The sequence below is a fragment of the Zeus faber genome (assembly GCF_960531495.2).
Source record: "Zeus faber genome assembly, chromosome: 21".
NCBI lineage: Eukaryota > Metazoa > Chordata > Actinopteri > Zeiformes > Zeidae > Zeus > Zeus faber.
Window position 1 is genome coordinate 20,883,349 of NC_137208.1, and position 23,202 is coordinate 20,906,550.

At 45.7% G+C, this 23,202-nt stretch overlaps 2 protein-coding genes across 3 annotated transcripts; both read right to left on the bottom strand.

Moving 5' to 3' along the window:
* Window positions 1-1,254: 1,254 nt before the first annotated feature.
* Window positions 1,255-2,238, bottom strand: tmem121b (transmembrane protein 121B; the record flags this gene model as incomplete). The annotated part of the gene is made up of 1 exon (XM_080022742.1): window positions 1,255-2,238. The coding sequence occupies one exon, from the start codon at window positions 2,236-2,238 to the stop codon at window positions 1,255-1,257; it is 984 nt and encodes a 327-aa protein (XP_079878868.1).
* Window positions 2,239-4,512: 2,274 nt separating this feature from the next.
* On the bottom strand, window positions 4,513-19,604 carry mkrn1 (makorin, ring finger protein, 1). 2 transcript variants are annotated; one of them, XM_080022812.1, is made up of 8 exons: window positions 19,529-19,604; window positions 18,171-18,302; window positions 9,490-9,704; window positions 8,349-8,572; window positions 7,584-7,798; window positions 7,184-7,294; window positions 6,461-6,608; window positions 4,513-4,879 (listed from the first exon to the last, which is right to left on the bottom strand). In XM_080022812.1, exons 1-8 carry the CDS (start codon window positions 19,597-19,599, stop codon window positions 4,667-4,669), a joined length of 1,329 nt encoding a protein of 442 aa, XP_079878938.1. In that variant the 5' UTR covers window positions 19,600-19,604; the 3' UTR covers window positions 4,513-4,666. The 2 variants fall into 2 exon arrangements, with proteins under 2 accessions (XP_079878938.1, XP_079878939.1); XM_080022813.1 differs by lacking the exon at window positions 18,171-18,302 and having other exon boundaries at window positions 19,529-19,601.
* Window positions 19,605-23,202: the final 3,598 nt, after the last annotated feature.

Below are 23,202 nucleotides of genomic sequence, written 5' to 3' on the forward strand. Positions count from 1 at the left end.
GAGGTTGGGGTTAATTCGTAATTTCCCCGTCCTTTTGACCCGATACACCGGCCCTCACCCCTTTAAAAGCCAACGTCGATCATATCTGAGCCAAAGCCGGCCAAATATTGCATAAGTTATGTGCGATAAAGATAAATATAAGTCGTGCCCTTCCCCTACCTCTTGAGTGATGGGGCAATCTGGATCTCCACAGCCTCGTGAGTATTAATTTTTGCTGAGGGGTTATTCATTATCCCAAATATTGACTGGGCTTTGCTGTGGATCATTGCAATAACGCACAAATGACTTCACCATCACACGCCCTCGGTCAATATTCAATCTTCCGCCAGCACACTGCATGCAAGGCACAAATCAGCTTCTCACTGGATATATATATATATATATATATATATATATAGATATAGATATAGATATATAGATCTAAATTTCTCTCTCTATACAAGACATTATTTGAAGCATGTGGGGAATTAACTGTCATGGGAACATCGCATTGTGGTGGATCTCTGAGGCCTGTGTCGTGTTGATTTGGTACCAACCACCATGGGTTTTAGCGCTTGCGTGTGCAAAGTGCCTCGTTCTTTCCAACCCAAAAACCATTTTGTTTGATCATGTTGACAAGACCGTAATTCAATTGAATGTGACAAATCTAGGAAATTGTTGAAGGTGGGGTTTTCTTTTTTTTTTTTTGTTTACATTTCGGGCCTACCAGATGACATCCCTATTTCGATCAAATTAGTGTGTAACAGATATTATTACACATAATATATATTATGTGTAATGATATTATTGTGGTATAGACTATAAAAAGGTTATAGTGTAATAACCCCAAATTGATGGGGGAATAAATGTTTTGCACCGTTTTGTATTTATACACAAGGCCTATAATAAAACGTTATAGGTGCCTGCTGTTGTTGTGGGGTGGGCGGGTGTTACCACAGAAGTCAACACAGAGCAGTCGACAAATACAATTATACATCAATATTTAGCGCCTAGATATTACTGGGAGGTCTGAAATTGGTTTAAATTCAACATTGCACACCAAACGTCGAACACTCCTCACTCCTAAAGTGCCTCACAGTACAAGTGCACGTCAAAAAAAAAAAACCACACACACACAGAAACTGCACAATGTCCAACACACTGCTGTCCGCAGACTGTCCGTGCACGGTGCACCTGCTGACCTGTCCTCTGAGGTGACTGCTGCGGAGTCTAGATTAGTATTATTTTGCGGTCGATTTAAGTGTCCTTTGCAGTCTAAGACTGGGTGGTGACCGCCAGGGTGTTGACGTAGCCGTGCGGACACATGTCGTTCTCGGAGACGCAGTGGGAGAACTGCGCCGCGTCGCCGCCGCCGCCGCCGCCGCCTGCGAAGCGCCTGGCGCCGCTCACCGCGACGCACTGCTCCACGAGTTCCAGACACCGGCACGCCAGCACGAAGGCGTTCTTAAACATGAAGACCGACACGGGCGCCCTGTGGACGTACACCTGGACGCAGCGCACGGCGAGCAGCGGCGCGTTGACCGCGGCGCCTCCGAGGAACCGCGCCCACGCCCAGCGGCAGCGCATCTCCAGCGCGGTCAGCTCGTAAAGCCAGACCACCGGCGCGCCGAGCGCCACGAAGTACACCGACACCACGGTGTACTTGAGGTAGGGCGTGGGGATCTCGTCCCGCAGGAGCATCTCCACCAGGGTGAAGCTGTCGAGCAGGTCCAGGCAGGTGGCCGCGAAGCAGCTGTGGGAGCGGTGCCGCGTCGCGCCGTTCGGGTCCTCCACCACGGAGTTGACGAGGCAGTAGAGGAGCGGCGCGGAGAGCAGCATGGCGCTCTTGAAGCCGGTCACCCCGCACGGCACCCTGAGCGCCACCAGGTCCAGGATGGACGTCTCCAGGACGAGCACCGCCTTGGGGGTGCAGGCGATCACGTAGATCAGCCACGCGAGGTAAGCGTAGGTGAACTCGCCCAGGTCGCAGCCGAACGCGGAGCTCTTCTGGTGGAAGCCGCAGGCCCGCTCCCTCTTGCCGCGGGCGTTCTTCACGAAGAAGATGGCCCAGCCCGAGATCACCACCAGGTCGGTGGCGATCCACGAGCACCAGTACAGGTCGGTGAAGGCGATGAGGTAGAAGTCCAGCACGCCCCCCTGGAGGATGAGGAGGAGGAAGCACAGCGCCTTGTACAGCGCGCTCCTCCCGGACCTCTGCGCGAACATGGGGGCGCTCCGCACGAACTCCCCCGATGTCATGATGCGGGCGGCGGCGGAGGATGATGAGGATGGTGAGGATGAGGAGACCAGCCGGCCGACGCTGCTCTTCTCCGGGTTGATGATTCGGGCGGTGGACGTCTGGGTGTCCCTCCGGGGCGGCCGGCCGATCTCCGCAGAGGAGGAGGAGGAGGAGGAGGATGAGGAGGAGGGGGAAGAAGAGGAGGAGGGCGAGTGCGGGTAGATGGTGGTCGCTGCTTCTTCGGACTGGGGGAGACTGGCCTCTGGGTTGCCGCCGCCGATTTCTGCGATCATTGTATTTTGGACGCTCGCCTCCCGTTCCTGCCCCGGTTTCCACTCCCGAGATAGACGCTTATAAGCGGGAGAGCAACGAGGCGAGGCGAGGCGAGCCCAAACCCAGGCATGGAGTAGATGTGATCTGGGAACGGAGCGGGGGGGCGATGCAGCTGAGAGAGAAGCCGAGAAATAATGAAATACAGAACGCGCCGAAAGGTAAAACGGTTACTCAGATGCATGATCTCCATTGAAACCCTCTCCCTCTCCCACCGGGCATCAGTCCATCTGCATAAAGATTCATACACATACGTGTGAATTAATACACCTACCGAAATAAATGAACGAATCAAAATAAAAAGCTTGTGTTTATTAAAGCAGGATTCACCCTGGCATTAGCAAATGAAATTCAATGACTCGAAGCTTATAATCAATTTTCAGTGTGATCTTCATTAAAATAGAATGTTAGTATCATTGTCTGTTTATCTATATCAGTATATATTATTGACCTCACTGTCAACTATTAAGTGTCTATTACCAACTATGCTGGAATTGTACATTTGTTTTTGTTGACTAGTTTTTCAGTTGTTATTTTGAAATAAAAGTTCTTATTTCGACCTATTGCATAAATGTATCTCTCTGATACTATGTTAAGAATTGAATAACAAAACTCACAATATCACAGGTTTTCCAATGATGCCGCGTTATCCATGGACATTTCAAGCACTTCAGCACAAAAGGGCCGATTTTCAAAAGGTATTCCAGTACTTACACTTCTGAGGAGAAAATCCAGGCACCACAATGATCTGGTAAGAACCGTGTCTCACACACACACACACACACACACACACACACACACACACACACACACACACACACACACACACACACACACACACACACACACACACACACACACACACACACACACACACACACACACACACACACACACAAATTAACCTCACTTTGCAAAATTACAGAGTTGATAATAAACTTTAATTTCAAGTTAAGATGGATGGTCGTGGGACATAGAAAACACATTTCCGTATAAACATATGCATTCCAATGGACTTCAACAGATTGTGACCAGCTATAGGACGAGTTTGTGGGTATGGGGCGTTGCCGCTCAGAACGGCTTAATATGCATGGGTTGATCACTGAAGCTCATAGAAATAGCTACAATTCATGAAGGGTGTCTTCATTTTCTGTATTTTAAGTCCGCCGACGTCCAAAAGAACTCCAAAATCAGGGTTCGGGGTTTCCTGGAGGGTTAAATACATTAAAATGTCCATTTCATTTCTTGATTCCTTTGGGGGTGAGGGGAGGGAGGGAGACATGAGATGGGGGAGAGAGGGAGACAGAGAGAGAGAGAGAGAGAGAGACAGGAACAAGGGGGGGCGATATAAGAGTGCAATTGTGCAGGAGAATTTTGTGAACCCAACTCGCTGCCTTCGGCCCGGGTTCAGTTCAGTTCGGTTTCAGTGCATGAGTAGAGGAAAAGTTCAGGAAACACCATCACCAGTATAGCAAGTGGACTCGTGTCGACCAATAGCTTTCACATGTCCTCCAGAGTCTTCCGAAACACCTATGTACAAACAGCTGGGTCGAGGATTAAACAGGCCGAACCCGCACCCACAAAATAAACTTGATCACGTTTATTAGCGAAACTCGAAAAAGAAATTCGGAACTGTTGTTTTTTTTTTTTGTTTTTTTTCTTGTCAATTTGCTTGTTTCTCTTCGTTGTTATATCAATTTTTTCCATTTCATTTTTGTTTCTTGTACATGAACCGCACGAGGATATTCACAAGGACAGGTTTCTAGAAAATGTTTAGCACGAGTGCAGACTGCCGTTGATTTTTTTTTTTTGTATTTTTTTTTTTTTTTAAGTATATATATATATATATATATATATATATATATATATATATATATATATATATATATATATATATATATATATAAATTTTTTTTTTCCTTTTCGATTTCATTCGTTTTATTAAATTCATTTATTAACGGCCCGCTTAAAGGCACTGCCACAACACAGGGGCGGGAGGAGAGGGGGAGGAACTACTGTCCATCACTCTCACAAGACAGTCCATTCTAGTGTCGAGTATAGAGGGGGTGGGGTGATACGGGGGGATTTTTTTTTTTTGGGTGGGGGGGGGGTGGGACGCTATAGGTAAATCTCGTAGATGTCGTCCAGCTCCTCGTGAAACAAGTCCCACTCGTCCTCGGAGTCCGTCACCTCATCGTCAGTGCCGGCGGCCAGCAGCATGAGTAACATTTCGCTCAGCTCGAACGTCACCATGTCGTCGTCCTCGTTGTCCAGCGAGTCGCCGCTCTCCCGCTCGTCCAGGAAGTCCCACAGTGGCGTGCGCCTCGGGTTCTGGGGAGGGAGGAGTGTGGACAACATCCATTTGGTCAAACGGCAGGCGGACCGACGGACGGACGGACCCTACGCGAGCAGCAGGCGCCCAGCCTACTGCCTGCACGCGCAAGGCCCGCTTGTATGTACTAATCGTGCATCACCACGTTCCTGTCGAGGACTGCCGCAAGGGGGCAGTAGAGGACATACTAGATCTGGTTCGTAGGACGCAATCAGAAAGACAAAAAAAACACAACAAAACAAACATGTTAACTGTTGAGAAATATGTGAGGGAAAAAAACAAACAAACAAAAAAAAAAAAAAAACACTGAATCACGGAGGACAGAGAGGGTGTTTCCAAAGATAGTAGTGTGTAAACAAACATGTTCCGCCACTCGTCGAATTAAACTGCCATCATGAGCGGAAGAGATTTGTTTGAATATTAAGATGGATGAAGTGCATTTTTAAAATGAAAAATAAAATACAACGCGTGGTACTGCCACTAGAGCTCGCGTCACATTGAGAATTTCCAGGTGACTCGTTTCAGGACACACACACACACACACACACACACACACACACACACACACACACACACACACACACACACACACACACACACACACACACACACACACACACACACACACACACACACACACACGAGAGCTGTGGTGTTAACAGATTCTACTTTAAAAAAATAATAAATGTATAAAACATCAAAAAAATGATAAAATAATCATTTTATTTCCATTCTTCAGAGACAAGTGAGGCTTTATTCAACTGTATCGATTGTTAGGACATTCTACTGAGGTGGCTGCAGTGTGGGATGTTGTAGTAATCTATCTCATCAGTGGCTGCCGGTCAATAGGGGGCGTGAGGGCGCCGCCCCCTAATCTGTCAGAGTAAAATAAATATTAGAATAAATATGTTTAATATCTTAACTTTGTTTTATGTCTGGTAAATCGTGCCAGTCTGAATCAAAAACATTCTTGTCCCATTTTTGGGACAACCTAGTTTCCCAGCCTAGTTTCCTGCCCTGGGCACATTTGCAGTGCGCCCATCCTCAATGGAGGAGGCGGTGGCTTTACTTTCTGGTGACGCACGTGAGCCACTCTGAGTGGCTGCTCGACTAAGACTGTACCACTTGTTGCAGACACGCTCTGCCCCTGGTGTCATTAGTCATTTTCTGTGATAATGAAAACGTTTCAGCTGGCACACATAAACAAAGTTCAAAACTTAAGTACAGTCACGTAATTAATTACGAACAGCTGCCAGTGTATGTACGCAGGTACGCACATACGTTCTTTTTTTTTAACTTTTATTCAGCCCTCCCCTTCAATATCATCACCAGCCACCACTGGATCTCATACTTCCTCATTCTCCATTGATGATGACCAATATAAGGTTTACTGTCCATTGATGACTGGTTGGATGGGTAAACGTCCTGTTAGTAGACGTGTCAATAGCCAAAAAGTTGTTTCTTTTGTCTCTCTTGGGAGCTACGTTGGTTATTTACTTGACAAAGGCAGCTGCAAAGCGCAAGGTGACTGCTCCCCTCTACCAGACTGCTCCCCTCGGTGACTTGTCCCAGGCTCTTACCCGGTTCCTGCCGTTGGATCCGTTGGTCTGCCTCCGCTGGGGCTGAACCTCCTCCAGACGGCCGTCAGGAAAGGCGTGTTTGTAGAAGCAGTTGGAGCCGAATGGGCAGGTTCCGCGACCCTCGTCAAAATATCGACACGGTTTGCTTCTGCAGAACACACACAGAGCGGGGGAACTCGCTGAGGTGCTTCCCAAGTCTGCTAAAATGCCAATTTCCAACACAATACACTAGTTAGCATGGCAACAGAGTTAAATCCATAACCCTAGCCCATCAAGCTAGCTTTGGAGAACTGTAAAAATAAAAATGAAAAAAATAAATAAAAAAACCATCAGCTAACAATAACTCCAACTATCTGTTTGAATTAAGGGACGCTTCAAGCTCATTTCCTGTGCCGCTTCACCGCATATAGAACAGGGGTCTGTAGTCGGTCATTTAACGCCTCATATTAGCAACATGGCAACCAGTGATAAGCAAAGCAGATTTTCAACAAACCCTCAGCTGCAGGGTGAAAGTTAAGTCACTTTTAGCTAAATACAATTTTGGAAATAGCTTGAAATCTTGAGCTTTTGGTTCATAAACCAGTTATCTGTCCCCAATGGATGCTGGCAACAGTGGAGTCCATGTACTAGGTGCCATGGATAAAGGTTAAATGGCTCCAAAGGGCAAAGAACGGTGGGGTGGCCTTTATTCTGTTGCCATTTGAGAGTTGTTTTTTGTTGTACCCCATGCCATCCTTGTATTTCTGGATCAGCTTCTGTTTGTCATCTTTATCTTCTACCCAGTACTCGCTAGGGATGACAAAGTTTGACGTGATCCGACACTCTGGGCAAGACCTGCAGAAGAAAACAAAGACGAATGACCCGACTGTGGCTTCACCCATTTTATCATGCTTCAGAAAAAAAATATTATATATATATATATAAAATTTATATCCCCCCTTTTTTTTTTTATTAACACAACCATGGAACTATGGGTTTCCCTGTACTTTGAGCCTTAAAACTGTCAACTTGAAAAGAAACAGCCCAGGAGGGGGAGGAAATAAAAACTAAACAAAACCAAGCCTACCCCCCCCCCCCCCCCCCCCTCCCTATTTCTGCCTTCCTCCCGCTGCGACAGACTAACTTGATGATTTTGCTCTCGAACTGCTTTGCACTCCTCCACTTGCGGATGCACTTGAGGCAGTAGCAGTGGCTGCAGTTGGAGAGGATGCCAAAGCGCCGCTCGCTGGGGTTGGCCTTCTCAAACACCACCTCCATGCACACGCCGCACATCATGTCCTTGCTGCGCTGGATCGCAAAGGAAATCTCCATGTCCTTCTCGTGGGCCTCAATGCACGCCTGGAAATATGACAGCATACATCAAATGGATAGCTGAATGTACAAAATTGTTCTCTCCAATATGTAACGACTGTCTGGTTGTGCTATGGCTATTAGCTACTGTCCAGGGCTTGGCAGTAGCGGTCGCCCAGTTGCCCCAGGCAACTGGATTTGGGCCACTGTCACCCACAAAGATGTTAAGAAACTTTTGCCAAGGACAATGAATCCTGCCACATTATTATGGATTATAATTAGCCATGTAATTGGTTGCAACCCCGAGCGAGGTGGTTCATCTAACTACATTACATTACATTACATTACTACATCAATCTTTTGCTCCATCATTTGAAGGAAGGGAATATGAACCCATCTTACAGCCACATTCATTACAGTATATTTTCATTCTATTTTACATCCAAAATATTAATCAGCTCCTACTTTAATTTCAGTGTAAATCATTTTCTGCTTGTAATAACACATTATGTAATACCATTGCACCAAGCCCTTAATATATTCTAAGTGTACACACGCACACGCACATGCACACGCACGCCGGGCGGTGGGCACTCACCTTGGTGTGCTCCGAGCGCTGGCCACTGTCGGTGGGGTGGAGCACCTGCAGGCCGCACATGTCGCACACATCGCCGTGCAGATACGCGCAGTTCAGCCCGTAGCGGCACTCACCCACGGCGGCGTACGGACACAGCTGCTTCCTCAGCTCCTTGTCGTCCACCATGGGGTCCTCTTCCGACTCCTTGGCGACGGAGATCAGCCCCTCCACCTTCCCGGGCTCGGCTAGACGCCGCACAAAGGGCGGGACACGTGGCGGGTGAGGCATAGAGACCGCAGTCAGCCATTGGGAGAACAATGTCCTTGGCATCTCGTCGATTTACCTCGATAAAGTTAACTTGGCAATGTTTTGGGGATGATAACTGGTGATTTCAGGAGACAGTTACTTTTCTTTGAAGCTAATGGTTCACTTCCTACAATTTGAGTCCAGTCTTGCAAAGGGAAGACGACTGCCACAATGATCTGGATGGACTAGATTGATTAGCTGACCTAATTAACGCAAGCACACGATGGCCATCCAAGGAAGACTGCTGCTGCCAGCAAAATACCCACTACCTGAAGTAATTAGAGCAAGTCCCTCTGGGGGGAAAAAAAAAAAAAAAAAAAAAAAAAAAAAAAAAGATTCTCACAGCGCTTCCAATAAAAATCAGAGGATGAGATAATCACTTTTTTTTTTTGGTTCTCCAAAACTATACTGTCAATTTAAGGAGCTTAAGCAGTATGTGCATTGGATATTGATCCATACTAAGGCTAAAATGGAGAAAATTCCAAATTAAAAAAGTCATGACAAGTCTTAACAAGACTTTATGAAACCTGATGGACATGAAATAAAAAGCAACTTCCTTGTCTGCTTCTTCGAAACCAAGAAAACAGTTAGATGCAATGGAGTTATGCAAAATTCCTTTGCCGTTGTGAAGTAGGCGTAGACGGTTATCAAGCTGTGCAGAATTGTACACAGCTGGACACGGCTTCCTCCATTTCAGATTTTCCAATGGCTCGCCCCATCAAAAAAGTCAAGTGAGCCCAGGCAACTTGGGGCGAAATACAGATCAGATAGGTATACGTTCAGGATTTGTGTTTAGGATTGAGCATCGCCATCAGCGCAATCGAAGAAGCCCTCCACGGACGTGTGCATCACTTACCCCGTCCGCAGTAGGGCTGCCCTGGGACAAACTCTGCGGCGTTGACCCAGTCCCTCGCGCCGTGGCCACGGGGGTTCTCCGTGCTTTCCGAGGCGCTGCACGAGCCGCCCGGCACTGGGTCCGCCACGCTGGACGTTGTGGGGGGGGCGGAGGGCAGCGGCAGCGGCAGGGGACCAGGCAGATCGTCCTGCTTGGCTGGCTTGGAGTGTTCGAACCTGTGGAGGGACCGCCCCCCACACCCCCATTTCTGATTAATTTGTCATTTAAAGCTGCATTTCATGCAATTCTTCCTCCGCCAACCGGCAAAGGGTTAAAGGTGTCACCCTCCCAAGGAGTGGCTTCCCATCACTTGCCCTCCAGGGTCGAGATACGTTGGGCATGGTGATATCCGATGGTCTGAGTTGTGTCAAAGAGGTTAATTTGCTTCCACATTTTAATTGTTTCACGACAGACCTTCAAGCTTGTGAGAGGTGTGAAACTCTCCAGGCTTTTCCATCTGCACAAACAACTAGAATTAGCATAGAGTATCGTGGCTTAATAGAAATAAGGTCAAAAGAACCGGGCTGTGTACAATAAACCGTAAGAGCAAGTCACAAGGCAAATAATTCTGTTACTGGTCAATTAGATGACAAAATCACACATCATGACTGGGTTCAACCCTAGAGTAGAGGAATGCTCACTTCAACTATGAGAATTAAGGATGGTAACAATTAGTAGACTATCGATTAATTGCTAATAAGTATTTAATCTATTAGGATTTGGTCTTATCAATAAGAACTGAACAATCTGCAGTCTTGTTGTTATTGTATCAACGGCGTCTTGATGGGGCGCAGGGTGTTTGGAGAAAAAAAAGATACCCAGCCAGGAAGTAGTAGTACTCACCGGAACGACAGGGGGCAGTCGAGAAAGAAATGCCCAGTGGAGTAGGAAGTAGTAGTAGTAGAAGACGGAGGCAACGGTGCTACCGCTAAGCCTAACCATAACCTCAAGATTGTCACTCGTCGAGAACCTCATTCTCAATGTAAATGGTAGATCCACCTAAATTGATGTGGCTTTAGGTTAACCATTTGTAAGAGGGGGCCATCCCAACCTTGAATACAATATAAATGATTGAACCAGGACAATTCAGTGATTCTGTGTTGTGTAATATTGTGTAATGTTATGGTTCAAAATGAGGCCTATTTCCAGCTCAAGTGGGAGGAGGTTAGGTAAGGGGCTACCTTTCTCAGGAGAGCAGACATTGTCTTCTACTTCCTTCACATAGCAGTTGGTTCCATCAAAAATCTCTGATATCCCGAGCCGACAAAAATCCCAAATGAATGTAGGTTTAACTGTTAGATGCCACATAGGATCCAGTGTTTGAAGATTCTAAATATGTCAGTAAAAAAAACAAAAAAAAAAACAAAACAGATTTTACTAAGCCATCTGGACCGAAACGCAGGAAGACATCATTTTCAACTCACATAATTAATCTCCTTTTAAAACAGCACAGCGATAAAGCAAACAGCTCATATTCACAGTTCAACAAGAAGATCTGCCAGACACCCATTGGACACGTTTCCCAGATGTGTCAACTTTATCAATGTTTCTGAGCTCAAGGTAACCGCTGCTTCGACTTCTTAGGGCCTTCTTATTGTTTCAGTCTCGCTTCTTGCTCTCGTTTCCCTTCGAGCAGCTGCTGTGACTATTGGAACCACAAACAAATGACAATCACGCATGGTCTCACAACCTTTTCTGAGCGTAACAGATATGGACAAATTGAACACATTGCCCGCATGGGTCTGGCAGGAGTGCCGACATGTCATGACATCTCATGTCCTGCTGATTAAGGATAAAGCCGTCTCCTGTTGACCTCCGACTGTGTTTGTTCTGTAGCAGCTGCTGAACCCCAAACGGCTGAACCACAAACACGACTAGGTATTCAAGATAAGCTCGGCTGCTGAAGGCCCTTGCAAGTTGCCTTAAAAAGTTAACTCACAAAATACCATTGAAGGCCAAATGTAATGAGTAATGAAGAAGCTTCCCTTCAGCGAGTAGCATAACAACAAGGCTGGTAGGGTGTGTGTTCCTCCTGACTGTTCTCAGCGTGGGTGATTACAGTCATGACTCATTCCATGCACTGATACATCAGTTGAGAATGAGCTTCATACGGAAATGAAATATTTAGACCATGAAATATCCATCTGACATTTTTTGTCAAGCCAGTTGCGCCAGTTGCTTTGAATACCAAAAAAATAAACTGTAGTGCTATGTAGGTCCATCCCCATCAATGTGACATTGTTCAAATTAAATTCCAACATAGAAAACTTACATTCAGAGTTGTAAACAAGTGCGGGCAATGTGTGGCCATTCCTGTGTGATTATGCAAGTGCTAGGAGACTGGCAGTCTGGGAGCTAGGACATAGTGTAAGATAGTCTAGGATAGTGTAGGAGCTAGGACACTGTGATTGCTTGCTGAAGGTTGTCCACTGTATCCATAGATGACTTCCACTACTGCTTGAGAAGCTCCTACACTAGGAGCTGAGACACAGTGTATGATAGTCTAGGTGACAGTGTAGAAGTGAGATGACTTCCTGGGAGACAGTGTAGAGGACCATCTAGGAGCAGAACAGTATAGAGGCAAGGAGACAGTCTAGGAGACAGTGTAGGAGCTAGACGACAGTGTAGGAGACTAGCATCAAGGAGTCTAGTAAACTAGGAAACTGATGGGATTCCTCTTCTTCTTGTTCCTTCTTTTAGCAGCTTGCATCGAATCGTGATGTTGAATTACCGCCTACTTCTTTTACTAAAAGCTACAACCCGGGTGTGTGTGTCACTGTGTGTGTGTGTGTCACTGTGTGTGTGTGTGTGTGTATGTGTGTCACTGTGTGCATGTGTCACTGACCCTTGTCAGTCAGAGGTGGGGTTGCGTCGACCGACCTAATGTCCCACTCCTCTGTGTTGTCCTCCGTCTCTCCGTCTGTGCGTGTGCGTCTCCAAACGCTCAGCTTTATAAGGAGAGCTGTGACATCACAGGGACAGGGGCGGGGCTATGTAGGGGAATTACGCCACTAAGCGTGTTTCCATGACAATTAAGGGTGTCAAGAATCTCAAAATCCACATTTCAATTTCAGTTTCAATTAGAAGGCCACGATTTGATTCAATTTTCAATTTAAACATGTATTTTTTTCCAGGACTGACTGAATGGCTATGCCATTACTAAACCCTTTTCACATGTAGTTCCCAGTAAATTACAGGGATAACCTTTCCGGGACCGCTAAAGAGTTTCACTCTTCACATATGCAGCCACATTTCCATCTTGCGCCTTTTCACACATGACATGATAATGCCAGAATAGGTGGGGCAAGAGACAGTCCAGCAGTGGTCACCTGGTGAGGTCCCGATCCACATCCCCCGCACCAGAGAGAGGTAGACGGAGCAGCAGAGCATGCAGCTCATTCACTTGCGTGCACAAAGAGGATGTATGTGGACGTAGCACGCAAATAAAAGCACACCCTCCCAACCCTAGTTCCAAAGTCTAGTTCTGGTCAGTTGTGATTTTCTTTTGTTCACTATGACATATAGTGTGGATATAAATCATATTAATATCAGAAGCTCCTTTATATGCATTTTTATATGGATCTAAAAAAGATAATCTTGCATCTTAACCCCAACCCGTCAATGACAGATGACAGTGATAAAGGACGAGTAGTGTTTTCAGAATCAACAAAGGCTTGGAGAACCCGTGATCAGTCTAACCTAGTCTGAGCAGTCCACCAAAAATAAGTTGCATTCAGATGCAATAATTAAAGCACTGAAAAAATAGCAGGCAATAATTCATAGTGCATCACGCCTGTACAAACAAGACAGTGCGCGCGCGCACACACACACACACACACACACACACACACACACACACACACACACACACACACACACACACACACACACACACACACACACACACACACACACACACACACACACACACACACACACACACACACACACACCTCATTGCATTCGGCATGTAGACATGGGGAGGATGACTTGCTGAAGTTCAAAACGAGCATCAGAATGGGGAAGGGGATTTAAGTGACTTTGAAGGTGGCATGGTTGTTGGTGCCAGACGGGCTGGTCTGAGTATTTCAGAAACTGCTGACTTACTGGGATTTTCAACCACAACCATCTCTAGGGTTTACAGAGAATGGTCAAAAAGGAGAAAATATCCAATGAGCGACAGTTGTGTGGACGACCACTCATGACAACCAAGGTATGCAGAGTACCATCTCTCAACGTACAACACGTGGAACCTTGAAGCAGATGGGCTACAGCAGCAGAAGACCACACCGGGTGCCACTCCTGTCAGCTAAGAACAGGAAACTGAGGCTAAAATTCGCACAGGCTCACCAAAAATGGAAAATAGAAGATTGGAAAAACGTTGCCTGGTCTGATGAGTCTCGATTTCAGCTGCGACATTCAGATGGTAAGGTCAGGATTTGGCGTAAACAACATGAAAGCATGGATCCATTCTGCCTTGTATCTACGGTTTAGGCTGGTGGTGGTGGTGGTGGTGTAATGGTGTGGGGTATATTTTCTTGGCACACTTTGGGCTCCTTAGTACCAAGTGAGCATCGGTTAAACGCCACAGCATACCTGAGTATTGTTGCTGACCATGTCCGTCCCTTTATGACCACAGTGTACCCATCTTCTGATGGCTACTTCCAGCAGGATAATGCACCATGTCACAAAGCTCAAATCATCTCAAACTGGTTTCTTGAACATGACAATGAGTTCACTGTACTCCAATGACCTCCGCAGTCACCAGATCTCAATCCAATAGAGCACCTTTGGGATGTGGTGGAACGGGAGATTGCATCATGGATGTGCAGCCGACAAATCTGCAGCAACTGCTTGATGCTACCATGTCAATATGGACCAAAATCTCTGAGGAATGTTTCCAACACCTTATTGAATCTATGCCACGAAGAATTAAGGCAGTTCTGAAGGCAAAAGGGGGTCGGACCCATTACTAGCAAGGTGTACCTAATAAAGTGGCCGGTGTGTGTGTGTGTGTGTGTGTGTGTGTGTGTGTGTGTGTGTGTGTGTGTGTGTGTGTGTGTGTGTGTGTGTGTGTGTGTGTGTGTGTGTGTATTATTATTATTATTTTTTTTTAAATTAAGGGTATTCCAGTACTTAGCACTTATGAGGAAAAAAATTCAGGCACCTCAATGACCTGATAAGAACCGTTAATAACGCACGCACGCCCACCCAAAACAGCTCTGTCCCGCCGAACAATGTTTAGGTAGGTGGTATACGTGGCAAAGTAACTTCCACATGATCGCCAGGACCCAAGGTTTTACAATAGAACATTTTCCAGAGCATCACACTGCCTGTGCCGGCTTGCCTTCTTCCTAAAGTGCCATCGCTTCCCCAGGTTAATGACACACGTACTCGGCCAGCCACATTATGTAAAATAAAACGTAACTCATCAGACCTTTTTCCATTGCTTCACAGTCCATTTCTGACGCTCATGTCCCCATTGTAGACGCTTTTGGTGGTGGACAGGGGTCAGCATGGGCACTCTGACCGGTCTGCGGCTACACAGCCCCTTACACAACAAGCTGTGATTCACTGTGTGTTCTGACACCTTTCTATCATAGCAGCATTTACTTTTTCAGCAATTTGTGCTACAGTAGCTCTTCTGTGGGATCGGACCCTATGGGTTATACGTCGTTTCCCACATGCATCAATGAGCCCATGCGCATCCATGACCCTGTCACCGGTTCAGCGGTTTCTCTTCCTTGGACCGCTTTTGGTAGGTACTAACCACTGCATACCAGGAACACGCCACAAGACCTGCCGTTTTGGAGATGCTCTGACGCAGTCGTCTAGCCATCACAATTTGGCCCTTTTCAAAGTCACTCAGATCCTTACACTTGCCCATTTTTCATCAACTTCAAGATCTACCTATTCACTTGCTGCCTAATATATCCCACCCCTTGACAGGTGCCATTGGAACCAGATGATCAATGTTATTCACTTCACCCGTCAGTGGTTTGTTGTGACACAAACACACACACACACACACACACACACACACACACACACACACACACACACACACACACACACACACACACACACACACACACACACACACACACACACACACACACACACACACACACACACACACACCACCCACCCCTTTTAGAGACCAAAATAATCCAATACCAAGCAGTATCGAAACATCTCCAGTCAAACAATACCTGCATTCGATCCTTTTTGTACCCAGATCTAGAAAAATTATTTGTATGGTTTTGCTCGCAGCCAACCACCGCAAGCGTTCTTCAATTTCATGCGACGTGTGATTGGCTCAATGTCGCAGCAGCAGTACAACAGCAGCTCTGGTAAGTTGTTACAGGTTGTGAACATTAATCAGCCTGCCAAAAAAAAGCTGCTCCTGCCTTCTCAACTACTTTGACATTCTTTATTAATTGCCTAGTTAAAAGGATAGGTACAATTCACATTTTTTCAAGTCAGTCTTAAAACAAGTCAGGTGTTCACATGAACAGTGAAATAGGTTTTCCTCACTGCAAACATTCCTCCTGTTCTGGCTATTTGTTTAAAATTACACTGTCCAAATACTTAACTGTACAGTTATTTAATAAATGTTTCAATCAACACTTTCAAAATGTGTTAGTGTAAAAATAATTTGGATGGGGAGGAGTGGTGGCATTTTACCCAACTGAATGCTTCCATTCACATGATGGGTATAGTCAAAAAAAAAAAAAAAAAGGTATCGAATAAAGTACTCTATTGGTATCACTTTAAGGGTGCTGGCATTGTCATTTTTTTAAACAATGCCAAGTCCACACACACACCCACACACCAACACACATGAGAACATATATGTTAGTGTTGTACACATTAATAAACGAAAGAGGGGGCTACAGCTACTGCTGCTGCAGCAGAATGAACCGTGTGAACCCTGCGATGGGGAGGGACTAGGAGGAAGGGAAATGCACGGGGGGTTATGCAATTGCCATGCAGACTGCAGAGCACTCCGTCTGGCATGACGGGAGAGAGAAACTGAGACAGAGCGAGACAAGAGCCCATCACAATAGCTGTGGCCCCTAGCAGAATTCATCCATAACCGAGCCCACCCCCCCGAGGCCGTGGGGCCCTTGCCTCTGGGGACTTTTAAAGGCTGTGTGGAGGTGTTGGTGGTGGGGGGGGGGTCACTTAAATAATGAGGACACCCTCTTCCCTGCATCTCCATCACACTGCATTCCTCCAAAGAACGAAGACAATAACAACATGAGCACGGGCTAAGTGACGCTGGATTCTACAGGCCTGCGTCTTCCTACAGACCAACTGCCCGACCTCAGTAGCTCATTCTGTATGGGTTAAGTATTGAGGTAACAAAAGCACACCCCACCACCACCACCACCACCACCTCCTCCTCCTCCTCTAAGCTGCCGTGGTAACTATGGGGATTCAGCAGAACGCAGACTAAGTCTGCGCTGGCGGGCTGCTGTCTGAAAAACAACTGAACATCTGAAACGGCCCTTTGCCATCCAATAGCCAGAATTTTGAATTTCTCTTCTCAGATTCGGGGGGAGTCACTCAGTTGTCTTCAGAAATGTTTGATGGTTTATAAGAGGCCAAGCAGCATTATGTTTTATATAAAGTCTATCAGCCATAGCCAATTAATGTTGTCTTTCAATAGTAATCTATCGTCATATCACCATACAAAACAACTTTACAGCATCTGTACGCTCTAACATTGTAGCTTATCTTCGAGGCAGAAACCATGATACATGTGGAAAAATAACTCAGCTCTTCTCTCAGATTCGATGTGTTTCAGTGGAATTACATTTTATTGAGACGTGTACATGGAGAGAGGACACAAGACATCAGAGAGACAGCATCCAACATGTCTCTAGTACCATCTCTGCCTTCTGACTGCAGACACAGATACTTTATGCTCTTGCATTAAAGAGTCCTGTTCTAACAAAGACAAATCGTTTCAATGTGATGATATGCAGATAAAGACCAAGACGAGGTCGATCAAGGTGCCACAAACATCTCTGATCACCCAAGTTTCAGGCACTACAAAATGAATGCATGACAGTCAACACACGTAACGTGGAACGGAATTATAATGGTATCCTTGTCGATTCCGTGATATTACTGAATTCCCATTCTATCGTACCATAACTGTTCAGCTTTAGCAAGCAGACAGTTGGACCAAAGGCTTCCTTCCCAAGTTCCCACCAAAATCCATCAAGTGACACAGAGCAGTGGTGGGAATAGTCACAATAACACGCAGACAGCAAATGCTAATCTAATCTACGAACAGAACAGGTTCTTAAGCACCGTGACCCCAGCGGGGCAATACTGAGGGGTTGTCTGGCTAGACGTGAGAAACATGTTGACGGGAGGAAGCGGCATTCTCGTGTGCCAACTTCACTGGGAAGAAGATGCCACAACAATTCTTGGAAGACATGGGGAGGGAGGTGTTCTAATACAGGTACACTTCAAGACAAAAAGATTTGTTTTTAATATCCGTCGCAATTGCAGTGAAAGCAAACCAGCACACTAAAGCACAAGCTGGGTCAATTCGAATGACACCCATCAACGCATTCCATGTGAAATATAACCTTCAGACGTGTGGCTTTCAGCTGGATAGTTACCTGCAACGGTCGCCGAAGACGCAGTTTCCCTTTTGAAAAAACTTGCAAATCATTGCTGCGGGTTTGCTGCTGGCAAGATCATGGGAATATCGACAGTTCTCTCCTTCTTTGCAGAGCCCATGCATGAAATACCTGGGAATACCAAAAGAATATGTAAATATTTATATCAGCCTGTATGACATGTCAAATGATACATGATAATCAGATTTTGCATATCCATTTCATATTCACATGGCTACAAAGCGGTGTAGAACATGACGTCAGCTATTGAATAAGCCAATCCTTTGACTTGAATGAACATAAACGCCATCAGTACCGTCTCAAGCTCATTTAAACTAACACTGAACATGAACACTGCTCACAGCCAACGGTTCAGCGAACAATGCAGAATTGAAGTGAAGACGAAGTCAGCCACCGCTGCTGGAGAAGAAAAGCTGCTGTGGATGGGACAGACTTTGAACTTTAATGACATCGTTTTGCAGATGTCTTTGTCAAAGGCGACTTACAATGTATATTTTGTCAGTAGGATCAAACAACTATAAAATCGCAGTCACAGCCAGGTTTTGTTTTTTTTTGTTTTGTTTTTAAACGAAAGGGGATGGAGCCATATCCCCATATAAGATGGACAGGTCAGTGTATGACTTGTGAACGATTCGTCCGTAGCGAAAACATCTTTGAAACCATAAGGGAGTTACTCAGGCAAAAGGGTCGTTCGTGGGTTTTGTGAGTGTGGGAGGGGGGTACAGGCATTTGGTGTAATTCATGTGGGACACGAAGTCCTCCCTCACTCGCTCATTATACCAACTGAAAAAAACGAACGAATACCCGGAAAAAAAAAAATTCGAATAAATGTTTTTTTTTTTTTTTTTTAACCGAGTGACTCGCCAAGAACCAAACGTTAAAACAAAACAATGAACCTCTGTATGAACAATCCACACTGTCAAAAATAGGAAATTGTACAGTTTAAATACATACATGTCAAACAAAAAGTACATACACTGTGTGTACCCAAAAAAAAAAAAATGTTATAACAAAATAATATCAAACAAAATCACTACTCCGCAGCCAGGGGTACTCCAGCCCACCTTCCTTTGTGTTGCTTGGTAAACATCGTTTCGTCCCCCAGGCTGCTGAGGTCCTACCGGCCCGCTGGCCGAGCCGCGGTCCGTCTGGCGGCCGACAACAACACAACCCAGCTGGGGCTCCGCGACGCGGTCAGCTGTCTGTCAGCCCCCCCGCTCGACGACGAACGAAACGCAACCCCGTGTTGTGCCTCGGACGTCGAGCAGCGAGGCGTTTTGTGAGACGGCTGTGTCGTGCGGTGCGGTGCGGTGCGGTGCGGTGCGGCGTCGCCTCACCTGCAGGTTACGTGTTTGGTCCAGCCTCCCGTTACCGCTGGAGCTGCCGCCGCTGCTGCTGCCTCCGCCATTGCTGTTTATGTTGAAAGGCAGCGGCGGAACCCGGATGTCCCGGGAAGCGGCGCCTCGGCTCGGCCGTTATCGGAAAGCCGAGCTCGTCGAGACGGCAGACCCCGCCCCCTTCCCACGAACGCACGCTGCCCTACCGACGCTCTCCACCGCGCGGCGGCACCGCGCCACGGCGGGGGTCCGGCGCGGGATCGTCTGTGCGGGGGATACGGCGAGCAAGCGACCGCGAATGCGGAGATAGGTAGACACGGAATGAATGGATGCTTTTGCTCCGCATTGACCTGTTTCCAACCAACCCATCTCCCCTGCAAATGTACAACCGGGCGCCACCTCCGATAAAGTTCAATGGAGGGGTGTGCCTTGGCTCTCTGTTCCGGTGTGTTTTGTGATTGCGGAGGTTCGTTTGTGCCGGTTCATTTGGGTGGCGGTTATCATCCTGAAGTAGGGCTGCACAATTATGGCTGAAATTTTAATTAAGATTATTTTGCTGAATATTGTGATCATGATTATTCATCAATTTTGGGGAACAGAATTATTTTATGGCACTTGGTAAATCAAAATAAAATTGCCTTCACAATAATAATGTATTTTGTGAACCTATAAATAAATAAACTGAAATCTTTGAATCAAAATAGGACTTCCTTCACATGAATCAGTCTTCTTATAGCAATATACAAATTTCATCCACACAAGAAGGTCGGTTACATTACACCTGCAGGTTTTTTGCAAGAAATAAACCAGACCCCCCCCCCCCCCCCCATCTAATTCAATTAAATAGAATCAACACTTTAAATCAAAATAACTACTGTGACAATTATAATTATTTTAAGTTTTATATTTATTTAAGACTAATAAATCATAAAACAGGCAAGTGTAGAGCAGTGGCGTAAACGCTTCATTGGACACTCCAATACACATTTTCGCTCTGCTGCTCGTGCTCGTTTCAGTTTCTCCAAATGAAACAATAAAAACAGTGTTTTTATTATTTGAAATGGATTTACTTTTTCCTAATTGAACGAAACAACAAAAGCCCTGTGTGTCCAGTGGCCACGGAGCCTGTGTCTACGTGTGCACTGGTGCACGGATGCACCGATTTTTTACTTTGCCACACATGGATCATTGGGTTCAGATGAAAAAACAGGGCCAATTGCCAATTGGCAAGCTGGCCGTTTGGAGCCGATAACAGCGCCTGCAGAAGCTGACAACAATCCGTAGAGAGCCCGGTGTCCTCGCGCTCCTCTGGTATGTTTTATGTGTGTTCACTCACAACTGCCTGGTAGACTGCAAGGCTATTTCGTGGTCTGTGTTCTCCTTCTCCTTGCACACATCTTATTCAGATTGTCTGTGGGTTCGTCGGATCCACGACATCCATGAAAGTCTGACGTCAGTAAAATCTGCACGTGCCCTCTTCAGGGCGGGACCCATAATAAACATGCTGCTGTCATTGCTATCTTACATTTCCATTTCCTACATTGCACATTTCTCATCTTGTTTTTTTAAATACTAGTCTACTTTGCATATCATTGAAAATAACTACACTGTATATTCTTGAGCTGTTTATCGCTTTTATAGTCGTTTATTGTTTTTCCTTCCTATGTTTATATTTTTGAACTTGGATGTGTATTATTGTATGTATTGTATGTATGTATTGGTATTCTTTCCTGCTTTGTACTTAATGTACTCCACTGAGCTGCTGCAACGCCTGCATTTCCCCCACAGGGGTCAATAAAATACTATCTTGTCTTATCTTTGATAGATAGATAGATAGATAGATAGATAGATAGACAGACGGACGGACGGACGGACGGACGGACGGACGGACGGACGGACGGACGGACGGACGGACGGACGGACGGACGGACGGACAGACAGACAGACAGACAGACAGACAGACAGACAGATAGATAGATAGATAGATAGATAGATAGATAGATAGATAGGTACTTTATCCAAATAAATAAAGCTCAACACAATAAACCTCAAGGTAAACAGGAGGGTGGACAAAATGTGAAAATGTACAATAAACCTTCCAATATACAGTAAAGTAAAAGAAGAGAAAAATATGGAATATACAAGACAGCTGGTGATAAACAACATAATCCTAAAAGTAACAAAAACAGTAAACGTGGCAATTGGAAATGAGCATAACCTGAAACACTAAACTAAAAATGGATACATTTTCCATGTACTTAAACGTAAGAACTTAACAATAAACAATAAACCAGAAAAAGGAACCTAAAGATATAAGTATTTTGGATACCGCGGCCTATTTCTTCCCACGCATTGTCTGTTTATTGCCTTGCATCACTTGAGTCGCATCTGTAACCTGGTCGATCATAGACGTTGGTAACACCTTGATTCACTTTGTCTTGGCCTTTCATCTCAATTATAGTCGCATTCAAATCAACCCAGGACGGCCGCCGTTCTCTCCCCCCGACACCGAAGATGTTCACTCGTTCTGCTTAGTGTGAACCAAGGTCGAGTTTCGGACAACGGCACGTCCTGATGTCCCCGATGTCCCATTGTGCAGTCAACGGCTGTCTTTGTCAGAACAGAACTCTAGATACGGTACAAGAGACGACTGGACCTGTCTCCCTGGTGTCCCGTATCCTCTCTCCGCGTACATGCAGATACGCAATAAAATATATTTACACTTAAAAACATGGAATCTGAGAGGAGAACTGAAGAGCTGAGTCGCTCTTCCACAAAGCGAAGCGCTGCAGCATAAAAAGTGAGCCCTAGCCAGATGTTCTTTCTACTACGTCACCCCCCTCCCCACCTCCCCCACGATCAACCATTTCAATGGAGACTGTTTGAATTTTTAAGACCGCGTGTTTTCTCCCCCATGTTTTGGCGGGTGATAACCAAAACACTACCTGGCACCATTGTTAATACTTTCATCACCCTGCGCTAGTGTGACAGACATCCTGTGTTCCGGATTTGGTATCCATGGAAATAACACATCCGTGTTTGCCCTTTGTATTGTTTTTCATTCAGTGGGCGTCGTTCAGTCAACATACAGTCTTTTGACCATATGTGTCCAAATCGGGCAAGCCAGCCCTCAAAAGAATGAGATCGCACATTGGAGTTATTTTGTCCTCCATTTCTTTTATTTTTTTATTATAGCCAGCTAATCTGCTTGAGTGCTGCTGCCTCACAGGCGTGTACCGACCGAGGAGTGGTGTCATTTGTGTGAACAGAAAATGGAGGTCAATAATCAAGATCTATACTCGGTGGCCATCAAGATGACAATACAGTAGCTTTTGCAAAGGGATTAGAAATTCTCCAGGGGTGGGATTAGGACGCTTTGTTGATTCCCCCACGTCATATCGCAGTTTTGATCAAACGTCTCCATGGAGCGGGGCAAACAGGGGATTGTAATCGTATCCAAAACAACCACAAAACCACTACGCTATTCCTCAAAGCAGCTAAACCCTTTGCCAACAGTACTGAAAGGTTGGTGCAAAGTAACATTTTTTTAGTGCCCATCCTTGAGAAACTCAAGAAAGGTTAACGCAACGAAGAAAATCCTAACTTGAAACACTTCACCTTTTCAATGCTTTTAAACTGGGTTGAACTTAAAAGTGGCGATCGATAGGATCACG